This window comes from Pezoporus flaviventris, unplaced genomic scaffold, assembly GCF_033815535.1.
Source record: "Pezoporus flaviventris isolate CSIRO_AGI_PZ_B2104156 unplaced genomic scaffold, CSIRO_AGI_Pfla_v1 ptg000031l, whole genome shotgun sequence".
In the NCBI taxonomy this organism is placed as follows: Eukaryota; Metazoa; Chordata; class Aves; order Psittaciformes; family Psittacidae; genus Pezoporus; species Pezoporus flaviventris.
Window position 1 is genome coordinate 63,383,863 of NW_026892579.1, and position 16,724 is coordinate 63,400,586.

A 16,724-nucleotide genomic window follows, 5' to 3' on the forward strand; every position below is an offset into this window, starting at 1 on the left:
TCAAGTATCACGTATGTACATGTTTTAATTCATTTTAAAAATCATCTACATTTAAGGATAGATTTCAAGGGTTCCCTTTTATTTCTGTTCCCGTTACATTAGATTATACCTGAATAATCTGCATAGTAACTGTAACATCTCTGGTTTAATCTTGTTTCGCTGTGAAAACCCCGGTTGCAGGTAGCAATGTAACATCTCAACCACAATCACAATACGTGCAGGATGCCCAGCCAGAAGCAGTTCCCGGTTGACTCGCAGCAGCACGGCACTTGATAACTTGTGTTTCAATACTTGATTGCTATTTTCAAGGTTAGTTCAGATGTGGCTCAAGAAGCAAAACCAAACGTTCTTCGCTCGGCGTCAAGCTCCTCAGCTGGAGTTACTGCACTCGATACCAGCCTGAGGTTCTGGCCTTTATTGTCTTCAAAGCACACCCATGTTGCCTTCATGCTCTCCTTAACATGAGTGCAAACGCCAGGAGTGTGGTTTGAGGCCTTTCATTAGAGGACCTTAATGAAGCCTGTGCAGTGGCTCTATCCCCAGCCCTGCTCCATGCACAGACGTGAACAGAAGGCTGAACACTGCCAAGAGCAGCGGTGGGGAGGGACGAGCCTCTTGAGAAGGGGGAAAATAAATAAAGGAAAAGAAAGAAGCAATAGCTTTGCCCCCAGTGTTAGACTTGGACACGTGAAGCGGTTCTGTTTCCAGATGATCAGCCCAGCTGCTTAAGAAGGTATTCATACCACCTACTGACACAGACTCCTAGTACCAGCTGCTCCGAGTTTCCTTACAGAGACAGCAGTGTTGCTACACTGACTATATTAAATCCCTTTGTTTCTCCAGGGAATACCCCCCATCAGGTGTTGTGAATACCGTCTCTTGCCCCCCATAACCTTTCCTCACCCATAATAAAAAGTGCTTTTGCTTTTTCTACCTGATAAATACTTGGGCTGCTCGGTCCTGTCCCCTATCCCATGTGCTTGTACTGAGATCTGTCCCGAGGGATTTGCACTTGGTTGGCTGTCAGCTTGTGGTGGATGTGGTAAACGCAGAGGGTGATCACGATCACCAAGCCCAGAATCAGGCCCAGAATCAGAGGCAGGGTTTCTTCTAACTGCTCCCTCTGGTCCACCGGGCACTTGTGTTCTGCAGAGAGAGGAAAAAGAAAGAGACAAAGAGAGAAATGAATGAGACATTTGCACATCTGGACTCCTGCTGCGGTAATGAACCGGCTTCTCTGGAGTCACAGCTCCACACCAGGGGTCCCTGTGCAGCAAAACCAGCCCAGCAGCATGGAGAGACAGCAACTGCCATCGGAGTCCCAGGGAGAAGATCAATTGCTTTGGAGGAAAGTGAAATCACAGTCACAGCGTGGGGTTTGGAGGGAGAGCTAACATCCATCAAGCCAGCCAAGGCGAGGGGAAAACACACTTCACACCCGTAAGCTCCTCCTCAGGCCTCTCTGGTACACCAGGACAGCAACGGCCTTGCTGGGAATGGGACAATGGGAGTACAAGTTTCCTGAGTGCGGCTGAAGGTTTGCTTTCATTATCAAGTTATGGAGTCTACAAGTGTTGTATCACAAGGTACATCTCTAAGTCTTTAATCCTGCATCAGGCTTACTCTGCTCACGGTTAAAAGATTCTCCCCTTCATCTGCAAGTTGACCAAGATCCAACAGCATCTTCCCACCTCCCTGCGAGCTCTCCACGGGGAGTTTACCAGCAGTGGCAGAGCACAGCATCCTGGCACCTCATGGCTGTTTGTCAGACACGGCAGAGGATGTGCAGAAGCAACATGAGCCTCCCCTGTGTTTTTCTAATAAACAGTCCAAGAAACCACTAGAGCACAGCAATAACCAGCTACAATGGGAAAACCCTTTTCTATGTAGCTTGCAGAGGCCACCAAGGTTACACTATGCTGGTAATCCCGGTTCAGCTCCCTTCCACTTCCAGAGTCTACCACAGGCCTGAGTGACAGGACCATGATTTACTGCTTTCCCCAGGGACCGGTGCTGATCTGTGCTGATGGGCAGGCAGAGCCGATGCTGCTGAGATGGGGCTGCCAGGCCAAAAGGAAGAAAACTGAGAACTTTGGGGAAAAAAGAAAGAGGTCAAAAAGGTGATGGGTTCGGGAGGGACAATGCTCTGGGCCTGGATCATCCCCTTCATAGAACTGTGCTGAAAACAATAAAAACAGTGATTACTTTCCAAAACAACAGTGGGGGGAAAGAAAGGCTGCATGTCAGATGAGACACAAAGGGCACCGCTGATTCCTCCATCACGAAAGACAATCCAGATGGGATCCCCAGGCAGCCGATTGCGAGACACAGAGATGTGTGATAACCATGAGTGGCAAATGCTCTGCAAACCTAATGGCATGTGGCAAAGAGCAAGAAAAACCCAGAGTCCCCCCTTAGCCCTGGCAGGGGGTGACAGCAGGGACCCATCTCCAGTGGTGCCGACACCTCTGGGAGCTCCATTGCCTTCTCCCAAGCACCAGGCTCCCAGCGATGCCATCGGGAAATGCTTCAAGCTGTAAATGAAGTGAAACAAACACAGCCAAAGTGAAATGTAGTCTAACAAAAGAGACGTCCTTTTCGGCTCCAGTTGCTCACTGTTTCACCAGAGCAGTGATTAATCACCAGGACTGTGTTACAGGCGATTCAGCAATGCTGCAATGCAGGGGTTTTCTTTGTTTGCATTAAGGGGAAAGGGGAAAAAAAGAAATCCTGGTTATTATTTAGCTCCCCAAATTGGTTTTCCAGAGCTTCATCAGATTCTTCCCAGTTCAGGATGCCGTGGCCTGACCAGACTCACAGTGCCAAGGCAGAGGCACAGCAGCAAGTTGGCATTCCCAGACTTGACTGCGGGAAAAGCCACACAAGGAGCAGTGCCGCATGGCTGGGGTGCTCTGAACCCCCACCCCCACATACTGGTACAAAGCAGCACCCTTCCTATGGGAAGGATCCATGCCAGAGGAGCTCCTGTGCATTCACCATGCGGCTGCAGGCAGCCCGATGGACTGAGGTGTGCTGATGTGCCCATCAGCAGAGTTCCAGTCCAGCCGCTGCAGTCTCCTCCTGTGGGCACCGATTTCTGCTTTCAAAGCAGCTCAGCTTAAACCCCACAGAAAACTGAAACAAGGCTGCTGCAACCCCGGCTGAGGGCACCCCCCTGTGCTCACCCACGACAGGTTTACCCTGTGCCTCTCCTTGCACAAGAACGATGCTGCACTGCAGGAGAATGGGGTGAACAGAGGGTCCTGCAGCCGGTGAAGGTGGGGAAGCTGAAAGCCCCAGTGCTGCTCTGCAGAGGACTGACCCAACGCTAAAGCACCTGCTTGCAACACTGGAATCCCCGGCTACTGCAAAGCAAAGTGGCTGCAGAGCATGACATGCACCAATGGACACGGCCAAAGCTCTGGTGCCCACAGAAAGCCACGGCTGTATTGAAGTCCCTGAGTCACAACTCAAAAAGGTGTCAATTCCTGCAAGCAGCCAAGGCAGACAGTTCTTTATCCTGACACTTTATAAAGAGGATTAAAAGCAAAAGCCAACAGGAAGAAGAGAAAGCAAAAGCGGCAGCACACCCACAGACAGAGATGCTCTCCCCAGCTGGACCCAGCAGCACCTCCCTGGGCAGAAAGCGCCTCGTAACCTCATAGAGCAGCCACCTCCTGCCTTACCAACACCTTCTCTCCACCAGACACATCCATTTCCCTTTTTGGAGCACAGCCCCAAAGTCAGGGCTCTTCTGGTGAGCATAGAATGGGAATGGAGGCACAGGCAAGTGCTAAGCACAAACATCTGCAGCAGAACTAAGGCTCTCCACATGCTGACTGTTAGGAGGATGAATTTTGTATTTTAACATTAAAACACATCATTTGTCAGCAAATAAAAATACTTTCACGCTTATAACACCTGTTAAAATAGCATTTTTCACCCCAAAAGTTCAAAGCATTGTGTAGGAGCTGAGGTCCACTACATTGTGGGGAGGCAGCAAAGGGAAATGCCAAGGAGGAGTAGGAGGGGAAAGGGTTTGCATAAAGCCCCAGCAGACACAGACTGAAGCCCATCAAGCACGGTGTGGGCAGATTGGCTGGTTGATGCACAACAAATGACACATCACCTCATTGGGAATGGCTCTGCGTTTTAAATCAATGCCTTCTGTGGGAAAACAGCCCTTTCCATCCAATCTCCCTCAGTAGTTTGCTTCAGGTCCCAGGGATCTCAGCATTTCCCAGTCACTGGATTTACCCTCCATCCAGGAAAGCAAAAAGGTCTCTGGCAATTCTAAACTACCTGAGAAGTTTAGGTGATGCCGGGAGTTTTGCTGCATCCCAAACCTGGTGGGGTCACCCCACAGCCCCAATCCCTGCCCTATCAAACAAAGACCTCGGGCAGATACAAAGGAGGCATTTAGGTACGTTCCCCGTTGTTCTTTTGTGCTGTGCTTCCTCCAGCACCCACAGCACCCAGGCTCACGTACCACCACGGTTTCTATGGCGAGTGCTCATCCAGTTCAGTACTAGGCTACACAACCACCTCACAGACCCATTTTCCTGTTTCAGCATCCCTCTGCAGAACAAATAACAGCACAGCAAGAAAATCAGCGGTTTACCGCAGTCAGGACCACGAGCCTGAGCCTGAGGGGCATTGCAAGGGGCTGTTGGAAGGGATGGGAAAACAGAGCTCAGCTGTGTCTGGCATCACTGGGTGGATTTTTGAGGTTTTGAGAGAGGTGTTTATAGGTGATTTAGCTTAAAAAACCCTAAATGAATGAGAAATAGAATGGGTGCTTTTGAAAACGTGGCTGCCCACCTTGCAGACAGGAACTACTTGGTGCCAAGGACCCTTGAGAAAACGTGGCTCCTGTTTGGGATGGCTCAGAGGGAATGATCCCAGGATCCCGATTCCTAATTCTTGTCTTTGTATCCCTTTGTATTTTGTGTTATTTTGATATGCTCATCGTTTCTGTGGGGCTCTTTTGCCAGTTTAAAATGTTCTCCTCGCATCCTCTTGATCCACCTCTTTTTTTACTGATCTTTTAATATGAAAAGTGTACAAACATTTTCCCTATTAAAAAATGCAATTTCTTAAGCTCTGAATGAAAAATAATCCCAACATTCTGCTGCTTCTGTATGGAAAAAGGTAAATATTATATATACTTTATATATATGTATATATTTTTGAGGGTTGGAAGCAGTGCCTTCAGAAAGTGGATTAATCTAGCACGCAAGTTTAAGCATTCAGAAAAATCAAAGTAATACAATCACTCCCTACAAGGTTTTAAATCTATCCCAGATAGAACAGCGTCAGGACTAATGATAAACCCTTTCCCCCCCATTTCTTGGTTGCAAAAGGACCCTGTCCCTCCTGCTCTGCAGCGATTCTTCTGCTCAAGCAGGTCCCTCTCTCTATTCTAAACTGTTTTAAAGTGTTCCGTGGCTTGTTCATAATTAATAGGAATTTTACCTAATGGGGAATTAACGAACCAAAAAGGAGACTGCTAATTACTGTAATTTAAGATTGGCAGCGTTTCCAGGACCCCACAAAGGATCATGTTTTGCCATGCGTGTGCCAAGGACACGCGGGTCTGCAGGACTGGTGGGGAGCAGCGGCAGAGCCCCTCTTGAGGCTTCATTGATAAAGGGCCTCTCGTGCATCTCAAACCATCCTCTCCCGGTGCTCTTCGCTGTTTAACTTCCAGGGCAATTCCACAAAAAGAACTGGATAACGAGCAATAACAAAAATCGAGAGTTTGACAAAGAGAGAAACCTGGCTTTCCTCACGAGGAGGAATTCCCCACACGTTGGAATTGCTAAATCCACCAGGATCTCTGTGTGTCCTGGAGGAAAAAAAACACAGACAAAAAAAAACCCCAAACCTACAATAAAGGAAGGAAAATAAAGGAATTACTACTTGATATGAAAGCGCATGGCATGAACGGCAGGTGAGCCCACAGACTTGACAAGTTTGGCATCACGGAGACACAGCAGCTAAAACCGAGTCCAGACTTGCGTGTTTTAAATATGCTTGTCTCATATTCCAACCAAACCCTGAGTACAGGAGCCTGGATCCACAGGAGGAGGGAGAGGATGAGGATGTGCCAATGAACAAATACAGACAACTATTAAATTCTACCTTTTTCTCCATGTAGCCTTTGCGAAACGTGGTACTACTTCAATGTGAGACAAACCCAGACCTATTTGTGCCCATGGATAAAACCTACTCTGTACTACACTGCCCTTGCAATGAGTAATTCAGCCACGCAGAGCTCTGGCAGAGCCACTGTATATAATAGCATGTATTTACTACATCAGTTAGGGAGAGAAATGCGAGTCATGAGCGTAAGTGCTCAGCTCTGTAGTCAGTGCTGAGGTTTTATTGTGCTCTAAAAAGAGTTCCCACATGTAAAATAATAAAGCCCCATGTTCTTAATGCTAAGCTCGAAAATAACACCACCGTTTTCCAGCCTGTTATTCAAAGATGTGGCTATGACACATTTTATGTGTCATCTTGATTCAATAAAGGACTTAACTAGTTTGCCAAGATGGCACTATGAAAAGGGGACTAGTCTCAAAGCCCTAATTCAGGTGAGCAGGTTTGCACTCCCTCATTCAACCTGATGGAAGAGGAGCACCACGGGTTCTTTGGGATGAAGGAAAGCAGAATCTGCAGGAATTCTGCCCCATGGCAGTGTTACTACTGACTTCAGTACTACCCTTTGATGCAAGCAGCACTTGTTAACTCACATTTTCTTCCATCCACAATTAACATTAAAGAACCCCAAGAAGAGGAACAACATCCCATGCCTTTGGCACTGCACCGAAGTCCCTTTCAGGCTCCCTTCACCCTTGCAAGGCACATTAAATCAAACTGAAGCCAGCAACATGCACCCCAAGTTATTTCCTGCCACCGAAGACCCAAGCTTTCCTTCACATGCAGTGGCCCTACAAGCCCCTCTGAGCTGTACGAAACCTGCTACTTGCTGCAGAGGAGCCACCAAAGCCTTGCAGGGCTCCCCAGGGATCAGGTAGTCCCGGGACTTGCTGGTAATACAGCTACATGAGTCCTTATAGAAGCCAACGTACATGCAACAGCCCGTGTTCTGACCAAATAGCAGCCTGTAAAGGCTTTTAGGGGGACTACAAAAGCAGAGAGCGGGTTGGAGAGACTGCAGGGAGCACTGACAAACCCACTGGGAGGAGGAGAAGATGCTCTGATAAAGGTGGGACCCAAATTCCTTCAGTCCATTGCAACACCCCCAAAGACCATGGCAGCATCTGAGGGATGCAGGACACGCCTTCACCCTGCACCTTACCTTCACTGAAGACAAAGTCCGCGGTGATATCGAAGGGCTGGAGGCGCACTTCCGACAGCAAGAGCTGCACAGACTTCTGGTGGTCACTGGAGATGAGGGAGATGGTCTGCTGTGCCTGGCACTCGTAGGACTTCCCAGCCGGGGTGACCAGGGCAGAGAGCCGTTGCGAGCTGGCTGTGTGCTTCCCGGCTGACCAAGGGGCAGAAGGAGCAGTGGTCAGGTCCTGTCTCTGGGGGACTGGTGTCACTTCATTAACACAGCCAGCGACTCAAACGCAAGGGCACGCAGAGGGGTGCAATGCGGCGGCCGCACGCTCCACTGCTCCTAAAGCAGCGTTTTCTGCTCCTGAAGCAGTGCTTTCTGTGTGACACCCCCCATAACCAAAGCAGATCCTGCACTGGGGTTGCCTGCTCGCAAGCAGGAATGGATGGCTGTGGTGTGCAATCCTGCTGCTGCTAGATGTGCTCCTTTCACAGGACTTGAAGTCAAAGGAATGGTTTCTATTGATGCATATGCAGGTTTCAGGCTTGGAGTGCGCTTGCACTCCTCACGTTTGGGAAACAGCACTTCCTGCAGCTGTACTTGGGCTCTGAATACAGGTGGGAAGGAGCAGTGCAATTTGGGGACCTCACTGCAAAGCAAAACAGGCCATCGTGCCTTTCCTGAAATACAACATCACCATTTCACCCAAGTATAGATTGAGAGGAAATATTTTCCTTATCACATCAAGCCTGTTTCATAAACGAGGGCTGAATGCGGCTTGGTAAGGGAATGAGGGATGCCTTCCGCCTCCCCCTCTTCCACAGCCCTTTGTTCCCCTCCAGCAGCACAGAAAGACCATCAGCGTTTTGCATTTGCAGAGGCTGATGAGGCATGGCCACCACCGTGTTTTGGGGACAGAAACATCAGAAACACCAGTGGGAAAAATAACTGTGCATCCAGAGTGTCTAATGGCACAAACTCTTAACGCACCACACACTGGAGTTGGGAAAGCTTGAGGAAGAACGACTTGAAAATCGCAATTTTCAATACAAGACAACTCATTTCTGAGCAGAAATGAAGTAAAACCTAAATGAAAGCCAACAGAAAGGAAACCCATGGAGAAAAAGAGGAGGCTGTTGCGTATGGAGGCGTGTAGGTGTATGGATATTTATGTCGATCTCATCGCTACCTTGGGAAACCGCTGCTTTCCCACCTATTCAACCATCATCAGGAGATAAGTAACCTTAAAAAACATCTCCTGCAGGAAAGATAATGAGTTTTCCCTTGATACCCCTGCCCCGCTGCCCATCCCCATGGCCCTGCGTCCCCCTGGGAGGGCCTGGGGCAGCAAACAGGCATAGACTGGGCTCTGCCTCCCACGGCAACCGCGGGCATTAAAAACAAGCAGCAAGAATAAAAAGGGATGACGGAAATTAACAAGCGGTTTAAAACCCGTGCCGGGTCCCGGCTTTGTCAGGCGGGTTTGGAGCTTCTTTCCCCCCTCTTTAACTGCATTTAAGCATCTCTTGCCAGTCCCCGGGACCTGCTCTCAACCCCGTCCCCCCCCCCCCGGGGAGCTTACGGGTGACGGCGTCCTTGAAGTAAGTGCGCTCGTTGGTATCGTAGGTGAACTGGATCCGGCTGAGCCTCCAGAAAGCCTCCGGCCCCCGGGACGTGTTGTGCCCCTCCTGCCGAGACAGGGCCGGTCAGGACCCCGGCAATACCGCCCTGCACCCCCAGCCCCCGGGCGTGCGGAATGGGGGAGCCCCGTACCTTGAGGAAGTAGAGTTTGAGGGTGTACGCTTGCTCCAGCCAGGAGATCTCCAGCTCCGACTCGTTCGTGCCACACTTGCCCTTCATCTCGGCGCCCCGCGACAGCGGGATATCGGCTTGTTCCGTGATCAGCTGGAGACGGGGAGCGGGGCTCAGGGGGGCGGCCCGGTATCCCCCCCCCCCCGCCCCAGTGAATATCCTCGGAAGGAATAAAGGACTTCCCAAAACTACCGGCGGATCCCCCCTCCCGCTGTGACAACGTGCGGCGGCTGCAGCGCTGCGACCCCGAGCCCCGGCCCCCCATCGGCTCCGACCACACTCACGTCCACGTAGTTGCTGGCCCACACATCGTAGGGAACAATGAACTTGGCGGCGAATTCCGCCATGAGACACGTCGTCCGGTTTTCCCGCACCACGAAAATGTCCTTTTCGGGGTTAGGGGAGAGCCCGGAGAGATTCTCAACTTCTTGCTCGGCAGCCAGGCGAGCCGCGGCCTCTGCGGGCAGAGACAGAGGAGCTCAGGAGCGGGCCCTTTGCCCCGAGCCACTGCTGGACCCCTCAACACCCTCCCCGAGCCCTCTGGAGTTGCGACACGGAGTCCCCGTCGCGATAGAGCGAGCAGCGGAGATGGGTCAGCCGGTGACGGTAAAGCAGTACCGGTGCTATATAGCAGCGCCGGGTTTTGTCTCAGTGCCTGCGGCTGCCTCATCGCGACAGGGCTTCGTGTCGCGATTCACCGCTGCGATACTCACGCAAGAGGAAGAGCAGCCCCGGGAGGCGCCCCCCGGCCATCCTCCCTGCTTGGCCCCGGTGTTCCTGCGGCTGGTGCTGCTCCGCTGACAGGGTCCGCTCCGGAGAAAAGAAAGAGGGAGGAAACAGAAATATTAGAGGGGAGAAAAAGGAGGAATAATGATAACAAAATAACCTGAACCACCTCCTTCCTCAGGAGCTGCAAAAGCACTAAAGCACTCTGCTGCGGAGCGGCGGGGAAGAGGGACGGGGAAGAGTGTGGGTGTGCGGAGAGGAGGAGGAGGAAGAGGAGGAGGAGGGAGATGCCGGCGGAGCTGATGAAGGCGCCCACGCCGAGGGACGGGGCGTACGCCGCGGCAGGGCGGGGAGGAGGGATTCCCTCCTCCTCCTCCTCCTCCTGCTACTGCTTCAGGGGCCCCGCCGAGGGGCTCTCTGGAATCCCCACGGGGATCCCAGCGGAGGGACCCGGGGGACCCCGGTCCAGCCTCGCCGCCCCGAAGTGCCGCTGGAGCGGGGTTGAACGGCGCCGAGCGCCCTCTGCTCCCTCGGGAAGGGCAGGGATGGATCGGGGCTACACTCCGGGGCGAGCCCTACACCGGCCCGGGGCACATGGCATGGCCTTCTCCGGGTCCTGCCACCCTCTTTCGGTGCTGTCCCGCAGGATAGCTGCTATCCCGGGCAACGCCGGGGAGACAAACGGCCGGGTAAACCGGGACAGGCGGGATGGAGGAGGGGTGATCTAGTGCAGCGCCGGCTGCTCACGGAGCGTCAATAATTACGGTGAAGGCGAGCAGCTGCTTCGTGTGTTAATTTAGAAGGAAACGTGCAGCTATTTTTGTGTGGCAAGGTCAGAAGCGAACTCGGCACCCTCCTGCGAACGGCCCTCAGCGCACCTGAGCTCTTCGCGTATTGTGACAGCCTGAAACGTAACCTTAACATAAAAGATACCATCGTGTAGCAAGGGGAGCGGCCCCGACAGCACCGAGGAGGTGCATTAGGACAATACAGGCCGTGCCCATGCGGAGCTTTGTGGGGTGCTCACGGGCGAGCTGTGCCGGGTCTGTCCCTGCGGGCTCGGGGGATGCGGCTCTCAGGCAGCACGGGGATATCAGCAGCGGGCACCCCTTCCCTGCTGGCTATGGGGAGGAGAGGGCAGGGGGAAGCTGCTGCCTGCCCCAATAAAAGGGCAATCCCTTTTATTTCCCATAAAACCGAGGGGATGAAATGACCCCACAACTTATCAGCGAAGGGGTCACCGGGAGGAGCACCGTGCTTACAGCCCCTAGCGCTCCATTGCCCCGGGAGGATGGAGGCACCACCGACAGGATGCGGAATCCCCCGCCTTGCCCCAGGGTTTCACCTTTCCCTTCCACTGGGCGATGCAACGTTAAAATATCTTCTCCGCCTCGGATCGGGAGCTTTTACGGCCCTTCAATGAGCGGCCACCCTCGCCCCGGTAGGAAGAGCATATCCCAGTATTGACAGCGACACCGGTCCCGGGAGCAGCGGGATCAGCAGCCCTACTCCAAGGATGCATTTGTTTTTAATCGAAGGAACAGCAGCTATTCACTGTGTGGTGTTACACGGATTCACTGGCGATTCGCGTTTCTAGTTCAGGAAAAGGAGTCTGGAGGAAATGGTCCAGGGTTTTGTGAAGCAAGGTATTCCCAGGTGAGTTTTGATTGCAGGGAACTGCCCCTCCTCTGCCAGAACACACCTGCAGAAAGGGGGGGGTCTTCCTGAGAAAAAGCTCTTTAGAAATAAAACCAGATACTATGGGAACACATTGATTTTTGCAACTGTTCTGTAGAAATTACTTTCTGCTTGCTGTAAATATTGTATTCCGGCCATTTCCACTCTTTCCTGCTCATGACAAAGTGATTCCTGCCCCAAAACAGAGCCAGACCCGTGTCAATAGTAATACAGGATTAAGCTATGACAATAGTTTCAGGGGACTATATAAAGGAGAAAAATACAATCTTCTACATGAGGCTCTTTGCACCAGATAATTTCAGTGGCAATTTCAGTGTCTGGCTTCCTCAGGTATTTCACAGTCTTTACCTAGTCTCTATTTCCTCTCCTAGTCCCCTATTTAATTTCCGCATTTTTTTGAGGTTTCTAGGTATTTTCTAAGCCTCCAAATAAATACTTGATCCTCAGCAGCTACCCCTGCATCCAGCCTGTGCAGAGGGAGCAGCTGGGAAGGAGCATCTGATACCCTGTCAGCCACACAGCACAACAAAAAGCCTTCAGCTTCAGTGACCACCCCTACTTCCAGCCTGCAGAGCTGTGGTTTATCCTGCTCTCCAGGGCAAAAAAAGGGAAAAGCCTAAGATTTTCTAACACCAAGAAAGCCCCAAAACATTGACGGATCAGAAAGGTCTCACCTGAGGGAGCCAGTGCAGCCTTATCTGTGATCTGGACCAATTTATGGTCACAGACTGGATCTCCTGCAACCTGTCCTCAGTCCAAGGTGGGGAGACTGCCTGTGTACCTCTGAATGCTGAATCCCCCGGGCAGCAGCAACTCTTACCAGCCTCTTTGCAGGGAGCATGCAGTTTTGCAGCTGAGCAGCTCTGGGATGCATTTGCCACTGGCAGCTGGTTTTGCAGGCAGCTTGTGGGTAACAACACATGGAGTCTGCAAGGAAATCTGCCCCCGACGGGTATTTGTGTCTCTGCCAATGTGGTTTGACTGGAGTGGGGTGGGGGTTAAACAGATCCCCATTCTGAAACAGTGAAGCTAATGACCAACCCCCAAATTACTGGGAGTGAAAGAGCATGCTGCCTGTGAGACCAGGGTATCACAACTCTCCCCATCACAGCTGCACTGAATATAGCTGAAGAGATTGAGAGAGGGAGAATCTGCTGCTTCCCTGGATGAAATTTCACTGAAGTGGAATCCATCACCCTGGCAGGGAATGACATTTTAAACTGCTTTAACTCAGTATCAATGTTCAAATTGATTAGCCTATTTCATCTCAATGGAAATTCTCACCTCATTACATTAGCAGCCAAACCTCAAATAATTTTTGCATCAAATACTACTTAAACAGTATTTCAAAATACTTAGCTGACAAAATTCATCACAATTTCAAATTACTGTCTGCGTTTTATGCTAAATTGTCAATGGATGAAGTATGTAACAGTTCTGGGAGCTGAGCCTGGAAGCTGAGGCTTCCCAGCTCCGTGGTTTCACAGAAGCACATTTTCTCTCTGACTTGATAAATGTCTTGCTCCTGGCTGAGCAGCAAGCACAGACTCAAAAGGAAGCTGAGGACAGTATTTTCTAGCCTTCCAAACCAGTGTATTCCCTGATGTGTAGGATACTCGCCAAGGAACAAAGACAAGCAGGTTTGATTTTCCTCAGGGAGGATGTGAGCTGCACCCAAAGCCCTCCATTTCCAGTCATTTCTTTAACAGGTAGGGCAGTGGTTAACAGGCTGAGACTGAAGAAAACCAGTAATGTTCAACGCTTCACTATCCAGTTCCCTCCTTATCTGGTGTCACTTGCTTCTCCTGGAATAGGCATCACAAGTTTGTTTCAATCCTGCCTTAAACACCTAAAGACTTGACTGACCTGTCTCAGTTGCATTCTCAAAGTAGTGCTGCTGCACTGTACTCAGCCTGCTGCATCTCAAGGTAGTGCTGCTATGTTGTACTCCTGTAGTTCTGTGGTGCTGTGAGGACCGACGCTGCACCATTCTTCTGTCACTTAAAAGAAAGGAGACTCCTTTGACTAAATAAACTGTGATAGAAATGTATTTACACTATGTACATTTTTACAGGAAGTACAACCTACTAAATATTTGCCAGTAATAACAACCCCCACCCTCCAATTCACTGCAGGCAAAACTGAAGGGTTTGAATTTTCATGGTTTTTATTAGAGAAGTTGAAAGTTTCATCTCAGGACTGACAATAACATAATTCTCTCTCTTCATTTATTTTGTTTATAGGAATATGTAGAATTTGTTTGTACAAGCATATACAACAAAGTAATCGGTGCTTAGTACATTGAAATCAGGAATCTGATTTGTTCTAAACTACCAGTTTTCCATGCAGTCATCCTTGAATTGGCAGCATGGACAAATTCCAAGCAGAATGCTTACATGCACGGTTTTGCAATATAACTACAGCAAGCTCTGGAAACATGCAAGTTAACACATTAGCAAATTGTTTTTATAGCTAATGGACATAAAAAGGTTATTCCTGATATGAAATTCTGAAAATCTGCATAAATACTTCTGTGTAAAATTAAATTAGTTATGTACTTTTCTTTTACTACAAGTATCAAGAATGCCCACGTAATTAATATACACACATATATATAGAGACCTTGGTATGCTAAAAGTCTTTGTAATTAATCAAACAATATCCTGTGCCGTACATTTACTCAGTATTTACCAGCTAGTAGAATGACTGTGGTCACAGAGTAGGCATTACAGTCTTAGTAGCATTGGCATCACATGCAAACATACTCTTAGCATTTCTGTTTACTAGTTTTACCAGGTGGCAACATGTATGTGGTTTTCTACAATGTTGTGATTCTGAAGTGTATAAATACTTTGTACATTTTCACAGTTACAAACTTTTTGCCAAAAGCCGTTTAAATAGTCTTTAAGTTACAATGAACTGTAGTATCTGGGATCTGCAGCAACGGGGTCAAAATGCAACTTCTGTACAAGCGATGTAGGATGTAAACTTTTCTTAAAGTGCCTAATACACAATTCCTTAGAGCACTGATCAGTTTTGGCACTAACGCACTGTATTTCCCTCATGCTAACCACTGTAGGATATCATTTTCTTTCAGACATGATAAGAGTTGATATGGCACTTGTGAATGGCATCACTGGACGGCAGAAATACCCTGTCAAATTCCTGTTACAGCTGATGAACTTGGCCGATGACTTTGTACATACTGTACTTTTGAATATACGCAGTTCACTTTCAACTGCCTGCTGCTTGAAAAATACTTGGAAACAGAGTTGAAAATTGCTCAAACTCAGCTCCTCACTATACTGATTATTACGTGTGACTTAGCGGAGGATCCAGTTCAGTGGGCTCCAAGACATCAGGTGCTGAGCATCTGAGTTGTTGTTGCTTGTCAGGATACGGCAGCATGGGGTTTCTACACAACATATCACGCGTAGTGACACAAATGGTAAATAACTCGACTTGATTACAGTTTTGTTGCCATTTGAGATGATGGTAAAAATCTTTGTTGTGTTTCAAGGCTCTGATTGTGTAATTCTGCTGCCTGTTGAGATACAGGGAGGAATACAGGACTGGGTTTAAAAAAAGCTGTCTTCATCTTCTGATTAGTGTTTTTCTGAACAGAGGAAATTCTTATGGAAATCCAACAACGGAAAGTCAGTGCCCAGTGTTAAAAAAGAAATAATGCAAACCTTAAGACACGGTGGTCGGCAGCTATTTATATGTTAAAAACAAAAACCAAACCAGCCCCCCAACCAAAAAACAAGAGTAAAAACATGGAAAAAAAGCCCACTTTTCAGCCTCAGCAGTTTTGAATTTTGCTCTCATTTTAAGGATGTTCTCCAACTTCAATTTGCTTGTTGAGGCTTTAGACCACTGTTGCCGGCCTGCGATCCATCTCTGCTTCCAGCTTCACCATCTGCTGCATCTCCTTTGCCTGCAATCCAAAACAACCGCATGAAGCGTTGCATTAGACCTTTTGTTCAAAATGAAGCACATGGTTTACATGATAGTGTCTGAGTGAAATACAGGCAAAACACACTGAAGATAAATGTAGTACCATTATGTTTACCCCTCCAGCATCATTCTGTTTTCAAAATCAGATGTAATTCCTATGTCTACAAGGAACTGTCTACAAATCCTTGGGAAGTATTTTTGCTCCTATTCCAAGACTCATGGGTTGATTTTCTTAAGGAGTGTATGATAAAAATGCAAAAGCTCCAATTCTGTGAAGAAAACCAGGCAGATGCTGATTCAACTGTTCTTTGGGAATGTCTCTGGGAACGTATGTGTTTCACTGCTGCTGTGTGAGTACTGCAATGTGTTACATCATGAAATGTTTGGAGAGTTCCTCTATGATCGGGACTGGTTTCCTTCATAAAGACAATAATGACAAAAATCCATCAGTGTAAGATCTGCCCTCAGTAATGCTTATTTTTAATAATAATTTGTAAAACATAATCTCCATCTGGCCTGGAGATCCTTATGATTACAGACACAGTGTTTTCACCTCAGGACTGCAATGTGCTCTATGGGATTACACACACTGAATCCACCTGAAACTATATCCAAACGCTTTGTGCAAAATACAGCAATGAATGCATGCCAGATCTCGGTATAAACTCTGCATGCCTCAGGCTTTGCAAGCAGAGCTTAAGCACTGTATATAAATAGCAACTGGCCTGGGAATCCCCTGCTTGGAGAGAGCTTTTCTAATTCCTCTCCTCTCCTCTCTCTCATAGATACGCACACACATTTACTCCTCCTGCAGCTCAGTTACAGATTAGAAGGTGCACTTTGGTTTGAAACTCTGTAGTTTAAAGGAACTGGGAGTCAGCATCACTTCATTTTCTTTGAGGGCTCTCAATCTGAGAAGTTATTTAAATCCATAAACCAAAGGACTCTGAATAATTAAATCCAGAGGGCAAGCAAATCCATCTATCTTTACAATCAAGCTCTTGAGGATTAGGACAGGTTTAGGAAGAGGCAAACCAAGGTAGTACTTCCTTTGGTGTAACTGCTCTGTACCTGTCATGTAGGGGAGAATGGTTAGTAGACTTCATTTACAGAAACTATGTTCCCCAAAAAGTTGTACATGTTGCTTAGACAGGGAACTTTGCTCTACAAGCTCCTACTTAAGGAGTCACCTATTCTGGATGTGCAAACCTATCTGCGTAAGTGA

General features: G+C 48.7%; 2 protein-coding genes across 11 annotated transcripts in view; both read right to left on the bottom strand.

Annotated features, from left to right (window-relative positions):
* On the bottom strand, nucleotides 1-10,186 carry LAMP5 (lysosomal associated membrane protein family member 5). The gene is made up of 6 exons (XM_061461551.1): nucleotides 9,832-10,186; nucleotides 9,403-9,575; nucleotides 9,080-9,211; nucleotides 8,889-8,994; nucleotides 7,325-7,513; nucleotides 1-1,146 (listed from the first exon to the last, which is right to left on the bottom strand). The coding sequence occupies exons 1-6, from the start codon at nucleotides 9,869-9,871 to the stop codon at nucleotides 968-970; spliced, it is 819 nt and encodes a 272-aa protein (XP_061317535.1). The 5' UTR covers nucleotides 9,872-10,186; the 3' UTR covers nucleotides 1-967.
* A 3,390-nt stretch (nucleotides 10,187-13,576) lies between these two features.
* PLCB4 (phospholipase C beta 4) overlaps nucleotides 13,577-16,724 on the bottom strand; it is a 198,837-nt gene continuing 195,689 nt past the window's right edge. For all 10 annotated transcript variants that reach the window (XM_061461558.1, XM_061461559.1, XM_061461561.1 and 7 more), the window contains one exon: nucleotides 13,577-15,479. In XM_061461558.1, the coding sequence (XP_061317542.1) occupies nucleotides 15,391-15,479 (89 nt within the window). In that variant the 3' untranslated portion in view covers nucleotides 13,577-15,390. The remainder of the gene's footprint in view (nucleotides 15,480-16,724) is intronic.